The sequence below is a fragment of the Balaenoptera ricei genome, chromosome 2, assembly GCF_028023285.1.
Source record: "Balaenoptera ricei isolate mBalRic1 chromosome 2, mBalRic1.hap2, whole genome shotgun sequence".
Taxonomy (NCBI): Eukaryota; Metazoa; Chordata; class Mammalia; order Artiodactyla; family Balaenopteridae; genus Balaenoptera; species Balaenoptera ricei.
The window spans coordinates 158,455,918-158,483,557 of record NC_082640.1 but is presented as its reverse complement, the minus strand read 5'-3'; the positions used below and the strand labels follow the sequence as shown (position 1 = coordinate 158,483,557).

Genomic DNA, 27,640 nt, shown 5'->3' with positions numbered 1-27,640 from the left:
CTAGTACATCTGGGTTCCTTCAATTATCCATTATTCACAATCCTATTTCTGTATCTGGACACTTCACATCTGCTCCTTTTCTTCTAGAACATCTGGTCATTGGGATCTATTCTATTAAAAGCTTCTTGGATACAACTTTTCTATATTTGTCATTCTTGTATCACTTGGTTATTTCCAAGCATCATCCCTTTTAAGGTTTAAGATCAGATTTGAACATATTGCTACCACGGAATGGTCTCTGTGGTTATAAAATAATTCTGAAAAGTAAAATATCTCTGAACATCCATCCCCAGATGACTGGGTCAATAATTTTCCCTTGGCCCAACTCAAACAAATAATCCATGGAACTCACAGCTCCTTTATTGCCATCCGTTGTGTAGAAAGGCTTCCTTATGACATATTTCTAATTATGGTTTTGTACCATCATTTAGCTTCTTAAGGGTTTATGTCATTGTCTCTCCAGCTATCTTGTGAGCTCTCTGAGGGCAGAGATCACATATCATGTGTCTTTGTATTCATCATAGTGCTTTTCACACAGCAAGTATTTAACGCTAAGAGGAAATCAATAAGATGTGTATAGTGATGTGGATGATGTGTCCTTATACTGACAGTATTTTCTAATCGCTAGCTGGATGCCTTTTTCTAACTCTAATTTCTCTTCTGTGTCCATTGATTCTCACCAAATTCTGCCTCCCAGTGAGCGGCCCAAACCAACATATAGCAAAGACAGGTGGCTCTCCAAGGGAGTCTGTCATTCCAGTTGATCTCCCAACTAAAGAGCATGGAGGAAATCTCCCAAACTGAGAACAAGAAAGCCAGATTCACAAGAAGCAGCTATCTATAAAAACACTCAGCTATCTTCAAAAGATATTTGAGTTAACAGAAAAACTATGATACAAGGGATTGCTCCTTAAAGAGTAAATACCCATTGACCCTATCTCAGGACGAGGGCTGTTGAAGGAACAATCGCAATTTTATTTAATGCCCCAAGAAAACCTGAGGGTCCTAAATACTTCAATGGGGAGTGGTCCTATTATTTGTTGCTGTGTAACAAACCATCTTCAAACTCAGTGGCTTAAAACAACAATTTATTCTTTTCTCTCAGTATCCCATGGGTTGACTGGGCTCAGCTGGGTGGTTCTCACTTGGGGTCTCTCAAGAGGTTGTAGTTGGATGGCAGCTGGGGTGGTGTCATCTGAAGGCTGGACTGGGTTGGACATCCACAATGGCTCATCACATGGCAGATGATGCTGGGTTTTGGCCAGGAGCTCAGCTGAGGCTGTCAACCTCATGGTCTCCCTAATGGTTTGGGTTTCTCACGGCTTGGCCAACAGGTCTAAGAAGGAGTGTCTTAAAAGCAAATGTCTCAAATGACCAAGGGCTGCTTTATGACCATTTTCTCAGAATGTTATTTCTGCCATACTCTGTTGGTTAAATAAGGCACCAAGGCCAGCCCAGATAAAAAGAGCAGGAGGTGTCCCATCCTGATGTAAGCAGCAGCCCAGGCATACAAAGAGAGAAGGCACCGATGGGGCCATATTCGGAGACTGACTGCCACAGTGAAGGAACTTGATTAGTATCCTGGATGAACAGTTCTATCAAACTTGCTGGACACAGGCAGCTCAGGGACGGTCTCTGCCTCTCAGCAAGTCAGGCTAGTTGGGAGTGGATACCTTTGGCCAAGCAGGATGAGCCGGCTTCCTTGTAGCTCTTTGCTCATGCACCTTTGCCCAGCATAGAGAGAAAGCCAAACGTATATCATGTGGTGAGAGCAAATCATGAACCACAATCCTGCAGGCAATGCCAGGTTCTTGTTAGATCCGCTATCTGGCTGATGGCATACTCAGGAATACTTCCCAGAGACACTCTCCTGGTGGTGTTTAGACTACAGAGCTCTCTCCAACTGAGATCTGGCAATTTGGGGCTTATTTTCCCTCAGTGACGAGCCCTGGCAATCACTACTTTCTTTATCAAACCTTGACTTCTCAGAATTTCCATTAGATAGACTTGAGGCGCATCCTTTAAAAGGGCAGCCTTGTATTGCCCTCTGAACATGCCCTTTCTCATTCTTGGATTTCTAGATCTAAAAGTTTGTCTGAGAAGGAGACAGGAGTAAAGCACAATTTTCTATTATTTACGCTACATCGTGCAACACCCTGCCAATTATTCTGTTAAACCCTGTCACCATCTTCCACTGGGTTGTCTGAAACCTCCACGTGGCAGAGACAGCATGTTCATCTCTGTGGAATCCAGACATTCTCTGTGATGCCCTCCGCCCTGGACATCGTAAAGAGTCTGTACCCATTTGCTCATGCCCAGTAGAAATCACAGCCCACCTCAGATGAACACGAAGTCCCAAGGGACTCCTGCTCTCTCCCATGCTGCCTTGACTCTTCCACACACCTTCACCCATCTTCACCAAAAACCTCCTTCACACAGTGTTTGGGAGGGTAGAGCCTTTACTGAAATTGGAGGGTTTTGAGAAGGGGGTACACATTGCCCCATCCTGCAGCAGGCAATTTAAAAAAATCACATACTCGTTATTCCTATTTTGAAAAGTCCTTGGGCATCCCAGCACTAGGGGTTTTCCTGGCCCTGCACAGAGGCCTGGTCTCTCCCGTCACTCCGATCCTCTTTCCACCTTCACTTTTCACTGCCCTGAGGGATGAAAAGTACATTCATCTCATTTTCTTATGGGGCACAACCTCTCCACCTGTTGTTGAGTCTCTGCCCACACCCCTGCCCTCAGGGCCTGACTCTATGCCCCAAGTGACATTAATGTCCTTTGCCAAATGAGGAGGAATCCTGAGGCCGGGAGGTAAGATAGCATGTTTATTCACCTCGCTACATTAGTATCTTGAGAGACCTTCTTGCTCAGAAGGCAGCACATAGTAGGTTCACAATACTATTTGTTGAATTAAACTGAAACTGAGAAAAAATAACCTTTGATTATTTTACCGGTCATGTTCAGCCTTTGTTTCACGGACAAAGGCTGTTTCATCTTTAGACCGAACCGGGATGTTGGCACTGATCCCCGACTCCGTGTCACCAAAGGCAGGTACCCAACCACCATCAGCATCTGACTGGGTGGGAATGTCCTACTGGGAGAAGAAACAGGGCCTCACAGCTTCTCTTCATTTTCACCTGTATCTAAATAACTTGACTCTGCTTGAAGGTAGACAGAACACTGCAGGTGTTAGGTACGGTGTTATGATTAGAGTAGAAGCCTGAGCGGTAAGGACAGAGCCAGAGCCTAGTTGTGGGGGCAGCTTGTCCCTTGGGGACCAAGCTGATAGGTTGGGATAAACCAACAGGCCAGATGACCACCATTTTCCCAAGCTATCACATGTTTTTTTGTTGACTTTCAAGAAAGAAGGACGAAATCCCAGTGTCATCATGGTGAATTCAATTCATGCACTTACCTCTCCTCCTTTCCCAAATACCAACAAAATGGCCAACAGAATGGTCACTTCTCCACCTATCCTCCATCCAACCTATACTTTTTGAGTACCTACTATGTGCCAGACATGGGTCAAGGCACTAAAATAATTTTAAGTCTTAGCTAGAAAGAGAACCAGGGGGAGGATGTGATATAGAGTGACCGGATGGATGGGGTGGCCACTACAGATTGAGTGGTCATAGAAGACCTTCTTCTTCTTCTTCTTTTTTTTACACATACATGTATCTATTCTTTTGCAAATTCTTTCTCCATTTAGGAGAAGACCTTTCTGAGGAAGGGACACCAATGCTGAGTGAGACTTGAATGAGAAGGGAAGTCAGCTGTGTGAGGGTCTGTGGAAGTGGTCCAGGAAGAGGGAACAGGCAAGAGCCTGGAGTTCCATGAAATACTAAAAACAAGACAAACATAGTGTGTAGAGGCAAAGAAATTTCCTACTAGCAGATGACAAACGTTGAGGAATTTCGTGAAGGTATGAAGCAGGTGGCCTCACTGAACTGGTGACAAAGCTGATTGAGAGCCGCCTATGCCTCTAGTGGCGCCATCTGGGAATAAAGTAACTGAGTGTTCCCAGCATAAGCCTGGGAAAACCCCAAGCCCTGAACAGCAGGAATGGAAGTAGAGGCAGTTGGTGGGCACTGAACAGGGGACACAGGGAATAAACTCAGAAATATGGGACACAGGCTCCCTGGGGCAGAGAGGGTCTCCTAAGCAAAGGGGGGATGTTTTCTGGCCAGCTTCTCATGTGGGCAATAAAGCCAGAGGGTGGTGCCTCTGTAACCTAGGGGTGGTACAGCAAATATGGATGGGAAAAACATCTCAGCAAGGCAGGGAGGCTTCTAAAGATGCTGAGGTTTTCCCCTGCTTCTCATAGGTTTCTGCAGATCTATCTGGGTGCCCCTAAGATCCCTCAGCAGAAGGGAGAAGAGTGGTCTTGGGAAGCACCATGGAGAGGAAACTGAAGAACTTCAGAAACCCAATCAGGGCCTGAAACACAGCAGCACACTTGGCTGCAGGGACGTTGGGCTAAGGAAAGTTGGGGCTCGACCACCCATGGACCCCCGCAGCCACCCATCCCACTTCCAGAGAGGACCCAGTCTTTCAGTCTGTTCTTGGACCATATGCCCAGGACCCAGAGGAGAACCCTGCCGATTTACCTGTGCCCTCTTCCCATTAATACACTCAGGTGAGGCCGTACAGCTACGTGACCTGCTCAGAGGAAAGCCTACCCAGGTCAGGGGAACTCAGGAGCCACACCAGGATTTCTCAACCTGTGCTATGCCTCAGAATCACTTAGAAGGCTTGCTAAAAATATAGGCACCCAGAACCACCCTGGGGCATCTGTATTTGAATGAGCACCTGCAGGTGATTCTGATGTACCCTGTGGTTTGAGAACCACTCACCCAAACAATTACTGAGGGAACCCTCATCAGCTACTGGTATAGTCCATCTGGACCAGGGCTGTACATTAGCATAACATTAAGAAAAAAATGCCCCACTGCCAGAAATTCTGACGTAATTGATCTGGGGAGGGGACTGGGCATTGGTATTTTTTAAAATAAGCTCTCCAGGTGGTTCTAATGTATGGCAAAAGTTGAAAGCCAAGACCTTCATTTATGAAAACCAGCAGTACCCCAAATTTCTGGGTATCTGAAAGGATTGATCTGCTCTGAACAGTGATTGGAGTAATGAGACAATGAACAGAAACAATGATTCTCTGATCAATGACACCCTGTGAAATAGACTAAGTGGTAGAAATAGAGGGAAGATATGAAAAATAATCTGTATCCCATCCTCAGGGCGATTTGAGAGGATAAACATCACTAGAACAGAGCAGGCTACTAAGAACAAGTAGTCCAAGAAATATTACAGGTTCTTGGAAATAAAAAGCACAGTTGTCAACCACTCTTCCCAACACTTCGTAGGAAAAGAAAAACTCATTAAAGTATAAAAATCACAGAATGGACACCATTGAAACTGGTGACTCTGAAGAGTAATTCAAGGAATTCTATCCTTGAATATAGAATAAAAAGACTAAGAGATGGAAAAATAGTAGAGAAAAGAGGTAGGGCTCCTACACCCCACATGACCAGAATTCCTACAAAAGGATTTCCTGAAAAGAGAGGGTAGAATGGAGAAAAGTGTAGCAATAATTGAAAGAAAGAAAGGAAGGAAGGAAGGAAGGAAGGAAGGAAGGAAGGAAGGAAGGGGACCCAAGTTAAAGAAAGATTTAAGTTCTTGTATCCGATCAAAGGGACTACCGAGGGCATGTCAGAAATATTAGAAAGAAGATACCCATCTACATACTATTTTCTTTTAATGTTGGTTGAGAAATATGTCTCAAAGTGTTAGTTTCAAATATATCAGGTTGGGACTTCCCTGGTGGCGTAGTGGTTAAGAATCCGCCTGCCAATGCAGGGGACATGGGTTCGATTCCTGGTCCAGGAAGATCCCACATGCTGCGGAGCAACTAAGCCGGTGCACCACAACTACTGAGCCTGTGCTCTACAGTCCACGCGCCACAACTACTGAAGCCTGCACACCTAGAGCCCGTGCTCCGCAACAAGAGAAGCCACTGCAATGTGAAGCCCATGCACCGCAGCGAAGAGTAGCCCCTGCTTGCCACAACTAGAGAAAGCCTGCACGCAGCAACAAAGACCCAACGCAGCCAAAAATAATAAATTAAAAAAAATGTATATATATATATCAGGTTAACAAAGCTCTGGGGAAGAATGGGATTTGGAGGAGGTAAAGAAAAACTTCTAGTTTTCATTTTTTATGCTTCATTATTATTTGCTTGAAGTAATGACATTTTAAAATAAACCCCTTAAAAGTATGACTAGACTAGAAACTAGAGTAACAAAAACTAATACAAAACTTGATTAATAAAGCAAAAGTCAAGGAAGAGAAACAGAAAAAAGAAGAAAAATTAGATTCAGAAAACATAAACTATCAGGAAAAAGATTAACTATATGATCTGAGTAAATGTGACTGCTTTCTATCCCAAAGTCTAAGGCAAAACATACCACTAGAAAAACGGGCAAAAACACAAAAACAGGCAAGCCACAAAAGAAAAATGAGTACCTAGTAATCATGAGAAAAGATTCTCAAGTATGTTAACAAAGAAATAAAAGTAAAATATTTTAATTTTCATCTGTCAGATTTGCAAAGATGAAAAAACTTGATAATGCTTGGGTTGGTAAGGATGTGGGGAAATGGGCACTTTTAAGCTGAGGGCATGAAAAAACGTTGCTATTGTTTTGCTCCAGGGGAATCTAGCCATATGAACCAAAATTAAAATACGCATACCATTCTTAGCAATTCCAACACTGGACATTTATCCTAAAGAAATAATTGGACTGTGTATAAGGATGTTCCTTGTATCACTGTTTATGTTAACAACAACAAAAAAAGGTTATAACCTAAATATTTTTTTTCCCCAAACATTGACAAACTTTATCATGGGAGGTTCCCACCTGGGATCCCACCCTCTTAAATAAAAAAGTGCATAGAAAAGAAGGGATTTAGAAACCTTTGTACAATACCTACATCCTGAGCCCCAGGGCGAGAAGGGGGCGATTGCTGGGTGGGCTGCAGGGGTGGAGGCCGGGCCCTTGCCACCTGCATGCCCACATCCGCCCTGAGCATGAGGGTGAGGGAGAGATGCTCTGGGAGGGACGAGGGAGCTCCCAAGCTTGGGGCAAGATGGCTGCGGGTGGCGTGTTATGACCTGGGCATTAGTTAAATAAATTACACTACAATCATGTAAGTGGACATGATGTAACTATTAAAAAGCATAGGTGGATCTATACGTGTTTACCTGGAAAGATTGCCATGACATATTGTTAATTAAAAAATTACGGGACAATGTATATGTAAAGGACCCATTTATCCAAAAGAATATGATATTGTATATACATACAGATCTAAAGGGATAGACACTAAGTCAAAGGTTTTCACTCTGCCTTAGTTCATGGTGCTCTTAATGTCTCACTAAGTTTTTCATGGAGCCCCTGGGCCAAAACAACAAAAAAAACCTTAACAGTTTTTTGTTTTTCTTAAAAAGTCAAAGAGCTTAATATGTATCTATGTCCTAACAACTTAATAGCTATTTGAAATACATATAAATTGAAAGAAAAAATAATATGTTTACTTCATTCCTAATGACCGCGTGTGTGCTGTGGAGTACTGCACGTCTTCTCAAACTTTGGAATCAGACTGCACCTGCCCCCTCATTTCCTAGTCCATGTTGATTTTTGCCCAGTACTTGCTTTTTATCACAACAACTGCCCTGAAAACCCAGATTTGCAAAGATATGACATCACTGGAAGGAATGTAATGTGATCTAATGTTGAGAACGGTGAACGACCATAAGCTAATCGTCTATACGGTATCTGACATGGGTTGAACATCACTGTGTTTCCCTCAAAGATTTAGAACGTCCGGTGGGAACTCTGTGAGTTCCCTGCAGCAGCCTAGAGTGCCCTGGTGCAGTCTGGGAATCATGGCATTAGACTATTAACAAAGGCTCCTTCTGGAAAATGAGATGGGGCTGGAGGGAGAAAGAGTTTTTTTTGTTATGCACATCTGGACAGTTTGAACTTTTTATAAGAAGCATCTATGACTTCTATTACTTCTTATAAGGTTTTCCATTTTAAGAAAAGAAGCCAGAAAAAGAGCAAGAATGAAAGTGAATGAGAGAGATATAAAGACATGAAGAACAAATGAAGAGTTGTCTCGCCGAGGGGCAGAGGGTACAAAGGCACACCACACTGGGTTTCCTTTTGTAATCGTGAACGTGGTCTAAGCCCCCCTGGGCTTCGGTTCCTCAGCTACTAAGTAAACACACTAGTTTCTCTCATCGGTAAGGAGCTATGGGACGGAACCACTGCTGCCCACTATTCCAGAAGAGCAGAGTGATGAAAACCACAGCTCTGGAGCCCTCTGCCTGGGTTCTAATCCTAACTCTGCCATCTACTTGCTGTGTGACCTTGAGCAAGTTCACTAACTCCTCTGTGCTTCAGTTCCCCATCTGTTCAATTGTGAGAGTAATAATGTTTTCCTGTTGTGGGGATTCAGTGGAAGACACTTACCTTGTGGCCAGCACAGAGTAAGTGCTAGCTATTACTGTTGCTGCTGCTAATGTATCAAAGTGAAACTGACCCACAGATTCTTGCCCTCCAGCAATCGGAACTAGGAAATGTGAAGGACTGTCCCAGTTATCATAACACCCATAGGGTCATAGAGAGGTCAGAGGGAAGCCACAAAGGATCCACGTACAAAGCTATGAGGAGGTAGAAACCATGGGTAAAGGAACCCAGTTGGGTGGTTACTTGAGGGGTTTCTGTACTATTGATAAAAAGAGTCAAATTAAGATAGGGTGTAACATAATCTCACGATCTCATGCATTGCCCCGCCCCCACTCCCAAACATTAAAACATTTTTTTTTTACCTCATCTCTATGTCCCATAAAGCAATATCGTCACTGATCCAGGGATTGGACGGCTCAGCTGGCGTGACCAAAGGGTCGTATTCCACATACTGTTCTGTGTAAGCAATTAAGCTGCAGGAGGGAAGCAGAGCCAAGAATGCCACTGATTTCCTATAGAAACGTGTATTCTGCTTTACACAAACATTGTATCAGTCTTCATATAATTCCAAGTTAAAGGGGAAAAAATTTACCTTCCCTGCCACTTCCAACAAATCAAACTGTTTTCATTTGTCCTTGTTCCCTTCTCATGACGAACATATCGTTTTCGCATTATTGCAGTCATAGTATACATGTGCATTTTATATCTTTTTCCCACTTAACTCTTTCCCTGAACCTTGGTGCATCCTCCCCTGGTTATGCTAGCTTTACTGATACACTGGTCCAAGGCTGCCTGTGTCTCGTCCTCCCACATGGACTACAGATCTCAAGGCATCTGGGGCACACAAAGGATGCTACAGTTTTTCTAGGCTGCCAGTGCCTCATTCTCAGCTGGAGGACTTCTTTATTGTAAAGACTTTAAAATCCTGGCAGACCAAAAGGAGTTAACGTATTATAAACATTTTTCCAAAAAGCAACTTAGTTTTTCTAGTTAAACAGCCACAGAATTTAAATAGCCACATAATCTTTTTAAACAAAATTTCAATTTTATCAAAATGCATGTAGATAGTTAAAACAATAAAATAGTACTAAATGATTTCTTTTACAAAAAAGCAATAGCAATGTTTTCTCCTGTCCCTTCTCACAGAGGCACTTACTTTCAGTCCTTATTTCTTGTAGCAGTTACCTGTATATTTCTAAATTATATGTTTTTATAGCTGCTCTTGATTATCAGTTTTAGACAAGGATTAACTTTCTACTCACCAGTCCCCCCCACTCACTCCACCACTTCCTCCCATGAGCCTCCAAATATAACACTTTTTGTTAAATCAATAGTCAGTATCCACATGATTAAACTGGGTAAAAATTGTCTGCTGCTGAGCTAAGCAGCATATTACCTTTTTCAAGTGTTCTAACAAATCTGTAAAACATCTAGCAATAATTTTTCACATCTTAAACACATCAGATCATCAAGCAGTGTTGTCTCCCCATCTTCTGGAGGCCCTCTCCCCAAAGTCTTGGAGTCCTCTTGCTTGAATCTGGACTGTTTGCTCTATAGGCTTGATGCAAAACCATCATCCTGGGCCTTCCTTCACGTCTATGTTAGAGCCCCAGTTTCCTGGATTCCATGTCTGTCTGTTGGTTTTACCTCCTGGTTGTGCTGAAGCACATCCTTTAGTAGTTCCTAAGAAAGGATGCACAAGAGCTAAATATTTTGAGTCCTTGCAGGTCTAAAAATGTTTTCCTTTTATCTTTACACTTGACTGGCAGAGCTGGACATAGAACCCTAGGTTAAAAATCATTTTCTTTCAGAATTTTGAAGGCATTGCTTTACTTTTTTTGATATCCAGTGCTATGTTACTGTTGAGAAGTCTGAATCCATTTTAATTTTTGTTCTTTTGTTTAGTTTCTCTTCTCTCTGGAAGCTTAAAGTCTTCTCTTTATTGCTGTAATGCTCTCAAATTTCACCATGACCCTTGCCGGTAGTTTTTATTCACTGTGCCAGGCACCACGGGCAATCCATAGGTTAAAAAAAAAAAATTCCCAGAAACCTTATGGTATTTCTTTGCTAATTTCATAACCTTCATTTCCTCTGTTTTCTCTTTTCATAATTCTTTTAAATTAAATATTGGAATTGATAATCCAATATTCCTAAATTTTCCCTCCTAATTTTCATCCTCGTCTTTTTGTCTCATGATTCTTCCGAACTTTGTCTTTATTTTTTTCAATTTGGATTATCACTTTCTTACGTTTCCAGAGTTCACTCTTGTTTATCATAGTATCTAGTTCTTGTTTTATGGATGAAATATCTTCTCGTATCTCTGAGGATATTAAATCTATATTTTTATTGTCCGTGTCTTTTGTTTCTTGAATAGTTTTCTGTTCCTCCAAGGCCCTTTTTCTGTTTGTTTGCTCTGATCACACTCTTTTGTGTTGGGGCTCCCTCCGAGAGTCGGGAACATCACTGGACATCCATTTGTGCTTAAAAGTGAGGGACTAAGGCCTGCTTGGCGGCTTAGTGTGTGTGTGGACAGGATCTGCCAACTGATGGGCTTCGTTGTCGGGTCAGGGCAGCTTGCCTGTCATTTCACTAAAGCTCCACGGGAGAGATCTGGAGTCCTTCCTCGGGAGGGATATCTACTTTGCTCTAGAGCAGTGGTAGGCAAGGTTTTTTCTGCAAGACCCAGATAGTAAATATTTTAGGCTTGGCAGACCAGATGGTGTCTGTTGCAACTGTTCCGCTCTTCTGCTGTAGAACAAGAACAGCCATAGACAACCCATGAATAAATGCATGTGACTGTGTTCCAGTAAAACTTTATTTGCAAACGCAGGAAGTGGAGCGGAGTGGATGTGGCCCATTGGTTGTAGTTTGCCAGTCTCTTGCCCATGGGCATCTACATCTGGCTCCTGGAGAGCTGAGAGCAGGACAGGGGAGTGGTAGAGGGTCCCACAGCTCAGTACACAGCTCGCTCAGTAATTCTCTTGCTTTCAGCTAGCCCTTCATGACGTGATGTGCCTGAGTTCTGAGCTGATGTGACTCAGTTTCTCCGGAGAATAAAGTGCCCATCTCCCATGGTGGTGGTAAGAGGGGAGAGAGGGTCTCCTCACGCGGCACAGATCGAGGGATCCGAAAGCTCCGGAGACAGACTACCCATTCCTCTGGGGTTATCTCCATGCCTCCTTCTTGCCTTCCATTGTCTCTGGTGCTTTCAAGAGCCAAAGCCAGATTTTGTTGGGCAAATTGGTTTTGTTATAATTCTCCCACCCCTAACATGGAGGTCATAATGTTCTTCACTCTGTCCCCATTCACTTTCTTTTTTTTAAATTTTGAAATATTTCTTGCATTCAGAAAGGCATAAAAACTGTAAGAGTATCACCCTTGTACTCACCACCCTATAAAAAGAAACACAACATTACAAATAGAGACAGAGGCCTGCGGTCATGCTCCCCAATCCTTTATACTTTTGACCTTGGAAAAATGTGTGGAAACTGTTAATCCATTCATTTGTTGACCTTGTGAGTTCATACAATTTTCATTCCTTTATTGACATGTTACTTTTGGGAAGGGAGAGAAGACTAACATATATCCACAATATTATCTTGAAAGAATTTATTATAATTTATATAATAATTTCCTTTATATTGGACATAGACTTCTAATTTCTTTTTTTTAGTATATGTAGTGCTGGCTATAGTAGAACACCATTGTTCAGAAAGGTTTTTCCATCTTTTGGGTTACTTATTTAGAATTAACATCCATAAGTGGAATTATTGGGCCCAAAGATATGAATATTTTTATGGTTATCGATCTACAATAAAACTTTTCCCTAAGTATCACCAGCTTGAGTGTCACCAGTTTCCTCTGCAATGGCAGATTCAGAGCCAAAAGTCCTGCTACTGAATTGCAAAGGGCAAGCATGGCCAAGTAGCTTACTTCTGAGAATGTGAAGAAATTCACTGGCAGCTCCATCTCATTGCTACTCAAAATGTGGTCCACAAACCAGCAGCAGGGGCATCACCTGGGAGCTTGTAAGAAATGCAGAAGCTCAGGCCCCACCCAGACCTACTGAGTCAGAATCTGCATTGGTAGTAATGCATTGGCCATTACCTGCCAATTACCTGCATTGGCCAGGTAATTCATATGCATGTTAATGTCTGCAAAGCACCACATCCCATTCCTCAATCTTCTGAGAGGCTCAGGACACAGAATATTTTATTCATCACATGAACATGAAGGAGCCTGTGATACTTTTGGTTTTAAATTCGGTCGCAGGTTTCCTAACACCTCGCAACCTCTTCACTGTCCCAGGCGTGGACCGTCACCCTGTGGGGCGGGAGGGGCACTGGTCCAAGTTGCAAAACCTTGGTTCTAGCTGTGGGGTGAGCCATTGAACTGATCTTTGTCAAGTTCACCATAGGTTACATAATGGCCTTGATGAGTACTCAGGACCATTTGACAAAAAAAAAAATAGGAAAGCATTTCAAGAGTCTTCCAAGTACCCAAGAACTGTGAGATAGATGACTGCAACCCCCATATGCAGCACAGGCCCACCGTCCTGTAAATCTCCTGCTGGATGTGCGTCTGGCCTGAGCGAGGCTTCATCCGTATGAGCCACACAGCATCTCAGGTGAGAATGAACAGGGAAGGGAGCTCTAAGTGAGCATTGTGACAGGAAGCATCAGGCAATAACTTGGTGCTGTGACAGCTGCAAGGGGAGTTACCCCTTTGCCACTTGGGCTAATTTCATTCTTCCTGAAAGAAATGGGCTTGCACATTAAGGAATATATCAGTTTCCTAGCGTTACTATAACAATTACCACAAAATTGGTAGTTTAAAACAACAGAAGTGTATTCTCTCACTTCTGGAGGCTAGAAGTCTGAAATTGAGGCCATGTTTCCCTCTGAAGTCTCTAGGGGAGAATCTTCCTTGCCTCTTCCAGCTTCTGGTGGCTTTAGGTGATTGATCATTGGCTTGTGGCTGGATCACTCCAATCTCTGCCTCTGTCTTCACATGGCCTTCTGTGAAGACATGTCTGTGTCTTCTCCCCTTCTCTCTCTTATAAGCACACTTGTCATTAGATTTAGGACCTACCTGGATAATCCAGAATGATCTCATCTCAAGATCCTCTGCAAAGACTCTTTTCCTAAATAAGGTCACATTCATTCCCGGGTTCCGCGGGTTAGGATTGCACATATCTTTTGGGGGGACCTCTATTCAACCCACCGCAAGGAACGTGAAAGCACCTGGATGTGAGGATGGGGAAGGCACAGCTGACACCTGACTCCTCTGTTCAGATGGACACAGTAACAGACCAGCAGCAGGTAACCTAAATCCTACTCAAGGGATGACAGGCCACACTGAGAGGCTCCGGAGTGTCTGAGGCATGATGGGGTGTTGGGGGCTTTCCTGATTATGAAGCATTTGGGCACCCACAGTGTTCTCAAAATCTGAGATGGAGCATGTAGCCCATGGGGCTCTGCTCAGCTGTGACCCCTTTGTCCTCCCGGATGTCTGCCGCTGGCTGTTCCAGTGACCTCAGCCTTGGGTGACCCTGTGTCTCTAATAAAGGACTTCTACTTGAGCAGCCCAAGGCAAAGGCTGGGCCTTCATCTAACGAGTTAGTTACAAGTTATGAGGAAGAAACATTTCTTAACCAGAAGTGGATTTCCCAGAAGCAAAACATAGGGATGGGAAAAAATTTCTCAGATTTCTGTGAGACAGGCTGGAGGTTTTACCAGTAGACCCTCCCTGCACCCTCCAGCTTATGTCTTATTAGACCTTGCACGTGGCCACGCCTCCTACCTGGGAAGCCAGGTCCAACCAGCCAGGTCAGGTCCCGGAGCCAGGAATGAGCGCCTGGGGCAAGGGCACAGCGGGGAGGCTGAGGAGGGGCTGGGTGAATACAGGTGACCCCTGAACAACATGGGTTTGCACCACACTGGTCCACTTGTAGGCGGATTTTTTCAATAGTAGATACCACAGTACTACACGATTGGTTGAATTCACAGATGCAGAAATGGATGCCAGGAACAATGGCAATACTTTATATGTGGATTTTCAAGTGCATGATGGTCATATCCCTAACTCCCGAGTTATTCAGGAGTCGGCTGTACTCAGGCACTCGAGGAGACTGCACGTGGCTGCCTGCTGCTGCGGGAAAGGCAATGAAGGCAGCGGTCCACTGCCCAGCCTACGGCAGCAGAGGCTGAAACGGCCAGAGAGCAGCTGTGAGCATCACAAGCCTGTAATGAAACACAGGCTCACAGCCAGGTCTCTTTTAGAGAAATTTGGGGCTATTCAGAGGAGTGGTTGGAGGAGAGGTGTTGAGATTTGATGGAGATGTTAGTTCAAGAGAAGTGGTCGAGAGCCCAAGGTGGGATTTTGTAACCACACAGGGGCACAAGATATGACTATGGAATAGGCATTAAGCGTGAGTGACGATGTTCCTATGACCTAGCCCTACGTCCTGCCTTCTCAGAGCAGGGTCCAGGCAGGTATCCAGGATATAAGTGGAGGACCACACGAAGAAAGAGCTAAGAACTTCCTGCAGAAACGCCCGACAGTCTGCACCAAGGCAGCAGTTCAAGTCAGCAGGATCACCAATCAGTCAGCCAGTGCCAGTGGTGGCCAGTATTGGTCAGCAGGGAAATTTACTGTAGGAAGAGGAAAAGCTATTTTGTTAAGGTACAGTTACATAAATAAAGTTGGTTAGAGGCTTTGTAAAGGAAACAGTAAAATTATATGGGCATATGTATTTTCAATGTTCTGTCTTATTGGTAGAAGTAGGACGTATTGAATCATCAGAATTACATATATACCTCTCAGGGGTATAACAGGAATTTTTGATCAGCAAGGGACTTGGAAATGCACACACTTTAGAAAGGAGAATGCGCAGTTTGATCTTCTTGAGATTCTAAGAGAAAGGGAGAGATTGGGTACTGTATTAGTTTCTAATGGCTGCTGTAACAAATTGCCACATACTTAGAGGCTTAAAATGACACAAATGTATTACCTTCCAGTTCTAAGGGTCAGAAGTCTGAAGTGGGTTTTGCTGGGCTGAAATCAAGGTGTCAGCAGGACCGTGTTCCTTCTGGAGGCTTTAGGGGAGAATCCATTTCTTTGCCTTTTCTACCTTTTAGAAGCAGGCTGCATTCCTTGGCTCATGGCCCCCTCCCATTTCTAAACCCTGCAAACCCCGTTCAATGTTTGGGTTTTGACCTCGGTCCCTGACACAGGGCTCCTGAAACCCTTGTAATCTCCTGAGTGATAGGAGTCTTTTGTTCTAATGAGGTGACTCTGGGTGGTCTTATGGATGGCTCCTGGCTGGGGCTGGTCACCAGAAAGACCAAGCCATGATTAGAAGCTTGGAACTTTTAGGCCCACCCCCCATTCTCTTGAGAAGGGAGAAAGTCTGGACATGGAATTAATAATTGATCATGCCTACATGAGGAAGCCTCCAAAAAATCCCAATAGTATGGGATCCAGGGAGCTTCCAGTTGGTGAACATATCTACATGGGGAGGGTGACACACCCCAACTCCACAGGGAAGAAGGTCCTGTGCTTGGGACCCTCCCAGACCTCGCCCTATGTATCTCTTTGTCTGGCTGCTCATCTGTATCCCTTATCATATCCTTTAATAAACTGGTAAGTGTAAGTAAGTGTTTCCCTGAGTCCTGTGAGACACTCTACAGATTAATCAAACCCAAGGAACGGGTTGTGGGAACCTCTGATTTGTAGCCAAGTTGGACAGAAGTTGTGGGTAACCCAGGAACCTACTATGACTGGCATCTGAAGTGAGTTGGGAGCTGTCTTACGGGATTGAGACCTTAACTTGTGGGATCTTATACTATTTCCAGGTAGAGTGTCAGAATTGAGTTAAATTGTAGGACACCCAGCTGGTGTCAGAGAATTGCCTGGCGTGAGGAGAAAAATCCCCACACATCTGGTGTCAGAAGTACTGTGACACACTGCTATATATAAGATAGATAACTAATAGGGACCTACTGTATAGCACAGGGAACTCTACTCAATACTCTGTAATGGCCTATATGGGAAAAGAATCTAAAAAAGAGTGGATATATACATATGTTTAACTGATTTACTTTGCTGTACACCTGAAACTAATACAACATTGTAAATCAACTAGACTCCAATAAAAATGTTTTAAAGAGTACTGTGAATGTGGTAGTTTCAGATTAAAGGAAAAACACAGGAAAAGGAAGACTGGATTTTGCCCTACACAGCATCCCAACAGTGAAGTATGTATATGGGATCTGGTTTACAAAGCAGGTGAGGGGAAGATGGAAAGACACAGTTGGGCTCCAGGGAAAATGGGCAGTGAGGGATGGCTTGCAGCTGTGGGAAATGATTAGCCAAGGGAAACAAAGGCATGGAATACAAAGCCTTATGGGATAGTGACCATCATTCCTACTTTAGAAATACAACACAAATGTGCTACTGGATTCCTTAGGAAACTGGGGGCCTCTCAGTGGGAAGGAAACCTGGCGACTGAATGTGAGAAGGGGTGAATAGGAGAGTGTGTTTGCACCCCCTTTGATATATGCACTTTCTAAACGATGATGCACAAAAGGGAACCGGGTAGGAAGAGCATCTGATTAGGAAGGGAATGAAAAGCAGAGCAGCACTGCAGACACTGAAGAAGAAAGTTTGGTTCTCATTAATTCGTTCATCTATTTTTTTCACGTTGGAGAAGATGGGGAGGAGAGACAATATAAAGAAAGAATTCCTTAATTATGGGTCACCCAGAGAAAAGATATGCAATAGAGAAACTCGGGATGAGGGAAGGGACATGGAGGTGAATTTAGCCCCTCAGAAAGAAGAGCATATACCAGGCCAGGTATTGCGGCCCTTCTAGATCTTGGTCTGGATACAGTCACCATGGTTATAGTGTTACCTCTGATGGTTTCTCTTCTATCACCTAACATGAGAAGCAAGGACCCTGCGGTGTCTGGAATCACATAAAAGCAATGTCATAATGACCTCCTGGGCCCCCTTTTTTTCCCCCCTGAAACTATCATTAGACATTAAGTTCACAGACCTCTATCACCCTAGCATGTTTTTAATAGACCCTTAGGGTATGCAGTCCCTTGCTGTCTTATCTCATTTCATTAATTACATTTCATGATCACAGAGGGTCAGGAAGCAGAGGAGGAACCAGCTCCAATTTCAGGGTGCAGCAGTGATCTCAGACATGCGCAAGCAAGGTGATGGTAAAAAATCAATTCAGCAGTCAGCTGTGATGCACAAATGGCTCCCAGGGATGGGGTAAGGACGAGCCGAGTACAGGAGCAGTTATAAAATGACACAAAGCCATCTCTCCATGTGGGGCAGCACGGTGTGATCCAGGCAGTGACTGGCTAGAGCTCAGTGCCACTAAGGGTGGGGAAACATAGCAAAATATAGAGACTTTTCAGACAATTTTGAACTAAAACATATAGATTTTTGCATTCTCAAAGTTGGTTTGTCCAGTGCTGTAAGGCTGGGGTGAATAAAAAGTGGACCCCTTGAGGACTCTTGCAAAGAAGACTAAGACCTCATCTATTTGGCGACTTCAACTACTGAGGAAACATAGGTAAGATAAGTGACCAAAAGGGGCTCTGAGCAGAGTCTACAATGAAATAAACTCTATGCCCCAAGGCTCACTGTCTGTTATTTGGAAGAGCACACCTCACGAAGACTCTTTCCTCTTGCTTTAGGATGGAGATTAAAGAACTTGATTATTTGATTTCCTGGTGTGGTAGATCAGTTTTAAAAATGGAGTCTATTTCCCCAGCCCTTGAATCTGATCTGAGATTGTGGCTTGCTTTAGTCAATAAAATGCAGCACAAGTGTCAGAGTGCCACTTCCAAGCCTCAAGAAGCTTTGCATGCTTCTGCTCTCTTTCTTGGAATCCTACTATCCGCAGGTGAACAAGGTCAAACTAGCCTGCTGGAGGATGGGAGACCATGAGAAGGACTGCCCAATGGTCCCAGCTGAGGTCATCCTAAACCAGCTGAACCAAACATGTGAGAGATCCCAGGCAAGATCAGTAGAGCAGCCAACCCAATCCATGGAGGCACACAGACAAGAGGGTGGCCCAGTGGACACAGACATGTGTACATAGACATGTGAGCACACATACTGGCACATAAACATGTGAGCAGTAGTAAATGCATATTGTTTGAAGACACTCAGTTTTCAGGGTTTTTTTTTTTTCAGGTGGTTTGTTACTCAGCAATAGCTAACTGATACACCTGGCCTGGTACAGGTTGGAAATGGGAGTTGTTTAGAGATGAAGAAGGGCTATTGGATATAAGCCATGTTGACAGGAACAAGAAGACAAACCAGCAACTAAAAATCATAAACAGAGACTCAAAGAACATAATGGTCTGGGGCCGTTTAGGGAAAGGGAAGCATTTTGTGGCACTTGATTCTGATCACTGACAGAGTTTTAAAGCACAAAATAAGAACACTGACCCTGAGTTAACCAGAAAACTTAACTAAAATGCAGCGTCCTTTCTTTAAGAAGGCAAGGGTATGTTTAAGAAATATTTTCATTCAACATAGTTAAAATGAAAAGCTTAAGGTGTTAAGCATTATTTATCTGGAAAATTCATCTGTGTGTGCAGGGACCATACTTTCTGAAGCAAAAATTGGGTGACATTTCAAACAGACTTTTGTGCTGCTTCCAGGAAATGCAGTTTGGTTGCCATGATGTTGCAATTTGGGGGACATTTGACCACTCATGGGGACAATGAGACAAAATAGGTGAAATCAGGATGACCCAAGCAAGTCTGTGCAGAAGAGCCAACCTCTTCACATACGGCCCCTCCTTCCTCAAAGGTGCCGGGTTAGTGGTGCCATAGGAGGCACCCAGGGGAGACACACAGATTGCAGGCTGCAGGGCCAGCCTTCGGCAGCCTGCAGGGCTCTCTGTGCTGGAGACTGAAAAGAGAGAGGGTGGGAAGAATTTCACTAACACATAACTGCCATCTGCAGGGCCAGCCTCATTCCTTGGCCTGCCCTCTGTTCCTCTGGACACCACACACCCAGTTCATGCAATTCTGCTACTTTCCAAAGCACCACGCTGGAAAATAATAACAATCGTTCACATTCATTGAATGCGCTGTGTCAAGGGCTGGATCAAGCTCTTGCCGTGGATTCACCCATGAACCCTATTAGTTAAGTACTACTGCTCTCTCGCCTTTCAAGAGGTGGAACAGAGGTCGAGAGAGGTGAAGCAAATTGCCCAAGGTCACACAGTTAGAAAATGGCAGAGGCAGAATCCAAACCCAGATGACTGGCTCCGCACCCACCCCCTAAATTGTTCTGTTCTTTTCTGCTCCTTCAGTTTGCAAAGTTTCCTTTTTCTCTTCCCAGCTGGGTCTGGCTGCACCCTTTGACCCAGCCTTGACTCTTGCTTTTTTTAGAACTGGGCCTTTATGATCACCAGCCCTCCTGCCCTCTCCCCAATTTCAGTTCTCAGGGAACTAAGTGAAAAACGATGTGCACCTGTTCTCAAGGGGCTGCGGTCCTTTGCCGGATGGCCTCGGGCTAATTACCACCCTCACCTGGAGCAGGCCCAGGGAACCCAGATCCGTCAAGGGGAAGTGGCGCCCACCTGAGATAGCTCAGCTGTCACCTCTGGCGAGCAGAGCAGTCGCACCCAAGGCCAGCTGCCAGCGCCACCTCCCTGTCCCCACCCCCGCAGAGCTGCTGACAGAGACCAAGGCTCCAGGCTGCTTTATCTCCTGCTAACACCCGTCTCCTCTCCCTCCTCCTCTATCTGGGGGTTTCCTGGTGGCTCTAATGAAAAACCCTTGTGTCACATTGAAAAGTTGCCAGTTATTGCTGCTGGGAATAAAGTGCAGTCTCTGCTGGGTGGAGACTCATGAAAGCTTCAAGCTGCGGAGCGAGGAGTGCAGGGTTGGCATGAATAATCTCTTCAGTGTGAGCAGCCTCTCAAGCATAATTAGATGGTACCCGGTGGTAAACAAACCAACAATAGGCGCGTCCAGCTCCCCTCCCCCACCGTGGCTGTCTCCTTTCCCGCCTTGCACACCTGCACAGCTGGCCTGCCTCGTGCTGACTGGTTTGGGATCTCTCCCTACACCCCAAAGATAAGACCAAGCTGGGTGTCCCCTTTGAGGTGAGCTCTCAGGTCACTGTGAGTGGTGGGCAGTGGCTTCCCCAAATCCTCGGAGACCTGGTCAGTCCACCGCAGAGAATTCAAACTGCAGGTTCCTCGACCTACTCGGAATCACTGAATCCAATTCCCTAGCACTACGGCTTGGGAATCTCCATTCTTAACCCCCTCGTTCACCTGGATGATCACGCTCAAAACCACTGACCCTAGCAACCAGACCCAGGGAAAGATGCTCCCGCATACATGCTCTCCTAGGACTGCGAACTTTAAAGTGCCCTTGCAAGGCTAGCTCTGACCCTCACAGTATCCCAGGACAGCCATTTCTGTCCCTTTTTCACAGAGAAAGAAGCTTGTAGTTCCTCACAGACTATGACACCAATGGAGTCAAGGTCCTCCCAGCTATCTCACTAACAAGCACTCTTCTGGGACAAAGGCAACCACAGTGAGATCTAAAAAGCAACCTGAGAGGCTGTACTCCGGAAGCCCCACATTATGATAGTGGGGTGCGGTGGCTCTCCAGCCGCCAGGCTAAAACTGTGACCCCGGAACACTCGTCTAGATGTGAGCTCCAGCCATGGCAACCTTCTCAAGCACGTGCACTGGGGAAAATGGGAACATCAGTGATTCTCAAAGGGGTCGATTTTGTCCCCTCCTGGGGACATTTGGCAACGTCTGGAGACATTTTTGGTTGTCATAAACTGTGAGGTGGGGTTTTGGCATCTAGTGGGTAGAGGTCAGGGATGCTGCAACATATCTTATCATGTACAGGGCAGCCTTCTGCAACAAACAAGTATTCGGCCCAGAATGTCAATCGTGACACTACTGAGAAGTCCTGGAATAGATACAAGATGCCATTAAAGAGATGAGCCCATATCCAGGGATGTCCTTGGCCACCTGAGGGCAAAGTGTGAATTCCGGTTTGGCGTTGGGTGTGGAGTGTTCTTTTTCTCAATTTGCTGTTATTTATCTAGAAAGAAGATGTGGATGAACCCAGGGGCCAGCAGAGAAAGGTTTACAGGTTGAACACACAGCCAGCCCTCTGTGTGAGGTGGGCTTAAAGGACCCACTTTACTGTTATAGCCAATAAATAGTAAGACCGGCTTAAGCCCTTGAGCTATCAGATACTGGTCATTGCTTTACCAGTGGCATATGGATGAATAAACCTTCAGCTTGGGGCTGCTTGCTCAGAGTTATTCCATACAGACTCCCCAGGTGGTCTCCCCTCTTCACGGAGAGTTCAAACACAGACCGTTTCGTTGACAAAATTGAGTTTCCCATGAGTTAACAAGGTGGAACCAGCTCCTGGTGCAGATTGTAGCACAAATGCCCTGGCGGAAGCCAGGCTGGAAGTCCCAAATATTTTCTTTACAGTTGATTCCATGCAGTTGGCTGGTTGATGGTGTGTGGAAGTGGAACGTCTCCTGATGGACCAGTCCCCTCCTGTTTGCGCAGCTAGCACCTCAAAGGGCATACATAATTTCTTTCCCCTTATAAAGTGAATCTGGGCATTTTATAGCCGAAAAGGGAGCAATTCCATTTGAATTAATCAAGAGGCTGAAGGTAAAAGTGCATTAGGTAGCTTTTAAGGATGTTCTTCCTTGATTGACAAGGTCCCTCGGCCACCCCCCTGAAAAGCTTTAGCAACAGAACATTTCTTGACATCACTCAAGGGAGGTCTGCTATCTTAGCTGTACTCACACAGGGTCTGTAGTTTTTTCACCCATCAGTTTAAGAAATGACTGTGGTTTGCCTCTTGGTACACACTTGTTAGCCATAACCCTGTAACATTTCTCCTTTGTTAAATTAGAAGAAAGTAGTAATATTATTAAGGGGAAACATACCTTTCAGCCACTTTGGACATTTTTAAACGATGCCTGTCAATCTGTGCATTCAAAAATGTTATCTGGGGAAAGGCAGAACAGAAGTGTTAAGACCAAACTGGAATTTTTCCCCCCCTTCACCCCAGGAACCCCAAACCTGTATTTCTACCAAGATCCAAACACCTCCTCTGGACAGACTTCTCCAGCCCTCCAACTTGACACTTCAGCAACCATTTTGCCCTTCTGGAAATTCCTACCACACTAAGAAACACACTCTACAATTTAGCCTACGTCACATATTCTCCTGTGTTGTTACAGCTTAAGTCTTTTTTTTTTTTAATAGATCTTTATTGGAGTATAATTGCTTCACAATACTGTGTTTCTGTTCTACAATAAAGTGAATCAGCCATATGCATATATGCATATGCATATCCCCGTATCTCTTCCCTCTTGCGTCTCCCTCCCACCCTCCCCATCCCACCCCTCTAGGTGGTCACAAAGCACCGAGCTGATCTCCCTGTGCTATGCTGCTGCTTCCCACTAGCTATCTATTTTACGTTTGGTAGTGTATGTATGTCCATGCCACTCTCTCACTTTGCCCCAGCTTCCCCCTCCCCCTCCCCCTCAAGTGTCCTCAAGTCAATTCTCTATGTCTACGTCTTTATTCCTGCCCTGCCACTAGATTCATCAGTACCATTTTTTTTTTTTTTAGATTCCATATATATGTGTTAGCATACGGCATTTGTTTTTCTCTTTCTAACTTCACTCTGTATGACAGACTCTAGGTCCATCCACCTCATTACAAATAACTCAGTTTCGTTTCTTTTTATGGCTGAGTAATATTCCATTGTATATATTGCCACATCTTCTTTACCCAGAAGTGAATGAAAACTTAAATATAGTATATATTCTACAAAGCTTAGCAGCAGCATGGAGGTAACACACACACCATAAGGATCTGGTTTGGCTAATCTCCAGTGATCTCCTACCCAACTTTCACACCTACCTCATGCCCACGTGCTTGGTGTACTTAACTGGCACTGAGTAGCTATTTTCCATACATCTGTTTCCTTTTCCCCACCCAATAATAAAGTTGTCAAGGGAAGGCACCTCACAGTTTATGCCTTTGGGTGCCCCCTAGGAGCCAGTAAAGCATAATGTAGTCAAGTCACTTCATTACCAGTGAACCCCTGGAAAGCAGTCATGTAATTAGGCATTGTCTGTGACCTGGGTTGACCAGTTAACTCCTCATCATGAAGGAAGATAACATGGAACCAAATAATGCTGAAATGGCATTGTGGGTAGGGTTTGCTTTATCTGTCAACCTTCATTTTGAGTCAGAGCAATAAAGTTGGTGGTCCTGAGCTGGCTTACTCTGGAAGTGCAATACAATTTTAAGGACCCTGTGACACAAGTCCCTCCTGCCTCCAGCTCCCACAGCGTCTTGGGGGAAACCCGACTGCGGCAGTCAGCCCATGGTGTTGGGGTAACTCATTTATGTCCTTTTCTAGTAACTGCTGGAGTAACTCGGTGGAGAATTTGTCTTCTCGAGCCTCCGTGAATTATTCACACACAGCGCCCAAAGGTTCAAGTCACCCACAGCTGGGTTCCACTGTGCTTTCCAGGAACTCAAAGCTCACTCAGCCTCCAGAGGTGGACATTCAAAAGGTTTTCAAGCTGGCCACATCTCCTCCTTAGAGTGCAGTGGCCCATTCATTCACCTGTTTCCGGATGTCCTCTTTTGTAGTTTTCCTGATTGGCTGACTGGGGACGTGCACTGGGCTTTGCGACTGGGATTCTTCCGTCACACCGTACACTGACTAGAGAAGAAACAAGAATATTGAATCATGCACCCTCAGAGTTGAAGGGGGTCCGAAGGGTCAGCTAGTTCAAGCGCTCATCTCATGCTTCCAATCCCCTCCGTGACATCCTGACAATAAGGGAGTGGCCTCTGCTTGAAATTCTCCAATAATGGGAACTCTGCCTCTTGAGGCAGCTGGTCCATCTTTGAGTTACCACTATTAGAAAATCCTTCCTTTCATTGAGTTTAAATGGTCTCCTTGTATATCAGTGTTTCTCCAAATACAGTCCATAGACCATCTGCAAAGAGTTATCTTGGGTACTCGGTAAACAGGTACATTGCCGAGCTCTACCCAAGACCTCCTGAATCGGAATCTTCGTGGGTGGGGTTCGGGAACCTGCACTTTTATCAAATGCCCCAGGTGATTCTGAGACACAGGAAAGTTCAGGAACAATTCCTGAAGATTATGCAGGAAGATAAAGATCCCCTCTAGATTTTCTGTTTGTCAGCAGATGACATGCCTGTCTCGTACAAACTTGAGATGGCAGGGTTTCCGATTTTTTCCTTTTAAGCTGACCAATTTTCTGGACACAGATTTTCCACTTGCCCACAGCTATAGCTACTTTTTAATCTGTTCCTTTTGTGAGAGACAGATTAAAGACAATCTTTGTTCTGGGAAATAAATAAAACACTGAAGGGTATGCAATTTATAGCTGAAATCTATAAAATCAAGAAAGGCTCAGGGTACATGTGGGCTCCATGAAATTCTGGAATATTAGAATTAGGGGGCCTTTAAAGACTAAATGGGGACATTTTAAGACTAACATTAAAGTATAATACAGTGGGCATCAATATCTCAATGAAGAACAAAATATATAAGTAAATTCAAGAAGTTGATATATATGTCACGTCACATATATATTGATAGAGGAGAGAGAGCCACTGCCCCTTCCAGTATAGTGAAACACAAATGATCACTGGATCATTCACAGTTGGGTGAGATGGTGATTTGACTTTGGGAGATCTAGCTATACTAAAAGACTTGCATTTGTGTCAAAGTACCAAGCTGGCCTTCGCCTGTGGTGTTGCCCTACTTTATGTTCCTTATGTTTCCCTTCCTCTCTGCTGTCTCCCCAGAGCCAACTGCTACTTACCCTTTAGACCTCTGCACCCTCGAGCCTGCTATGGAAACCCTTGGGAAGCCCCCTGGTCTGGCGCACCCTCCTGGTCTTCCTGAACCGTCCTGTACTTCCCACCGTTGCCTGCTGGCTTGCTTCATGCCTACCAGGCTGTGGGCTTTGTAAGACTTGCCACTATATTTCCGCAGCCAGAACGGTGCCAAGCACATGCCAGCCACTCCATAAATATTTGTAGAATGAATGACATGGTTTCAAAGGATGAAACAGGGAAGAACTACAAATAGTAAATTATTATTTGAACAGTACCGGAAATGGAGGGGCGATCCCAAGAATTTTTAATTCAGCTAAACTAGCGAACCTTTTTAACCTTTTGCGGGTTCTTCAAACGTCGACATTTTCTGATATCCATTTCTGTTGTGTTCACACAGCCTGGCTGAGAAAAAAAATCATCATATAAGTTACTAAGTGAAAATCATACTTTCCAAGTTGGCTCAAGTGACACCATCAGAACCAATCTTTATCTTTTCCATTACAGGTAATACATGACTACCCCCATTTTGCCATTTACAGTTTTTTTTTTTTTACAAAGGTGTTTCACCTTCAGTATGTGTTCCTCCACAGAGTTCTCATATGAATTAAAACAGCTTACCTCATATTACCTAAGTATGATACGTAGAGAGTACAGTGTACAGTTTATAAGAGTAAACTTATTATTTAAATTGGCGGATGGCTTCAGTCAGACCCTTTGTTCTTTCATATACCTAACCATCTAAAACCGCTCCACTATCAGGATGGGGAATTTTTTTTTTTTTTTTTGGTTTTGCTTTTAATCAGACTTGAGGAAGGCTGACATAGTTTATTCGTTTTAGTTCCATTTCATGAGGAAAATGTAAGATTTATTTTAGTAATACAAAATTAGAAATGCGTGAAACCTCATTATTCGTGGATTTTGTATTTGTGATTTTGCCTACGTGCTAAAATTTATTTATAACCCCCAAGTCAGGGCTTGTGGTGCCTTCATGGTCATTTGTGGATGTGCGCAGAGCAGGAAAAATGTTGAGTTGCCAGACCTGTGTGTTCCCGGTGAGGTGCCTTCTTATTTCATCTCATGCTGCAAACAAGTGTCCTTTGCACAGTCTATTTAGCACCAGTTTTACACATTTTTGTGTTTTTGTTGGTGATTTTGCCGAGCGTTCCTAAGTACAGGAAGGCTGGGATGTGCTTTATGGAGAAAATAGGTATGTTAGATAAGCTCCATCTAGGCGTGAGCTATAGTGCTCTTGGCTGCGAGTTCAATGTCAGTGATCAACAATATACATTAAATAAGGTGTCTTTAAACCGAAACACACTTTAAACAAGGTTACGTATTGATCGGTTGATGAAAATGTGACTGGAGGCTTGCAAGAACCTAACCCTGTATCTCTCCCAGGATAATGGTTCAGCATCCGCTAATTCAGTGTTCTCGGCAACTTCATAGAACATAACCACTGTAACAACAACGGTTGCATTTGAAAGAGAATATTCTAGAAGTTGGAATTGAATTACAGTAGAAATGGAAATTGCTTAATTTAGGACTGGAAACTTCAGGGCGCAAAGTTCCCCAGGTGGAATTCCCACAGCTCCCCATTTCCAATTCCATACTTTCATGGATGGATAATTTTTAAAAGGTGGAACTGACATATATTCCAGAAAATCTACTGAGATGATATGAATGAATGGCAAAACCAATTTCATAAAGCTTAGCAATTTTCTTAAGAGTGAGACGCCTGGTGGCTAAAGACAGTCTTTTCTTTTAAGCGAAGGAAGAGAGAAAATGTAAAACTTAGAGAACTAAGCAGAGCTTTCTCACCACTGGCCTGTGGACATCCCAAAAGGCTCGTTCTTGACTATCCAAAATTTTCCTCTCTGTCTTGTCCTTTTTCCGATCAATCCTGAAAGAGTGAAAAAAGGGAAATCAGAGGCTTTTAATTCTGTTTTTCCTCCTGATCCATGTGTCAGCTCTGTTCTCCCTTTTTTAGGAGCTTAGTGTGCACAGGGCTCTTGGCACCTGTGTGGTCCCTGCTTTCTGCAGAGCTGTACAATATAGGTGTATAGTTCCCTCAAGAAAACCTCAAGAAGCCCACACATGGTAAGGGAGCTTGTTTTCAGCTAGGTTGCAAATGACCAATTATGTGTAATGAACAGGGTG

General features: G+C 44.2%; 1 protein-coding gene across 4 annotated transcripts in view; it reads right to left on the bottom strand.

Moving 5' to 3' along the window:
* RGS6 (regulator of G protein signaling 6) overlaps positions 1-27,640 on the bottom strand; it is a 582,944-nt gene that overhangs the window by 61,090 nt on the left and 494,214 nt on the right. For all 4 annotated transcript variants that reach the window (XM_059914558.1, XM_059914555.1, XM_059914557.1 and 1 more), the window contains exons 9-13: positions 27,302-27,383; positions 25,811-25,885; positions 24,234-24,332; positions 22,534-22,595; positions 8,910-9,020 (exon numbers count right to left, since the gene is read on the bottom strand). In XM_059914558.1, coding sequence (XP_059770541.1) covers positions 8,910-9,020; positions 22,534-22,595; positions 24,234-24,332; positions 25,811-25,885; positions 27,302-27,383 — 429 coding nt within the window. The remainder of the gene's footprint in view (positions 1-8,909; positions 9,021-22,533; positions 22,596-24,233; positions 24,333-25,810; positions 25,886-27,301; positions 27,384-27,640) is intronic.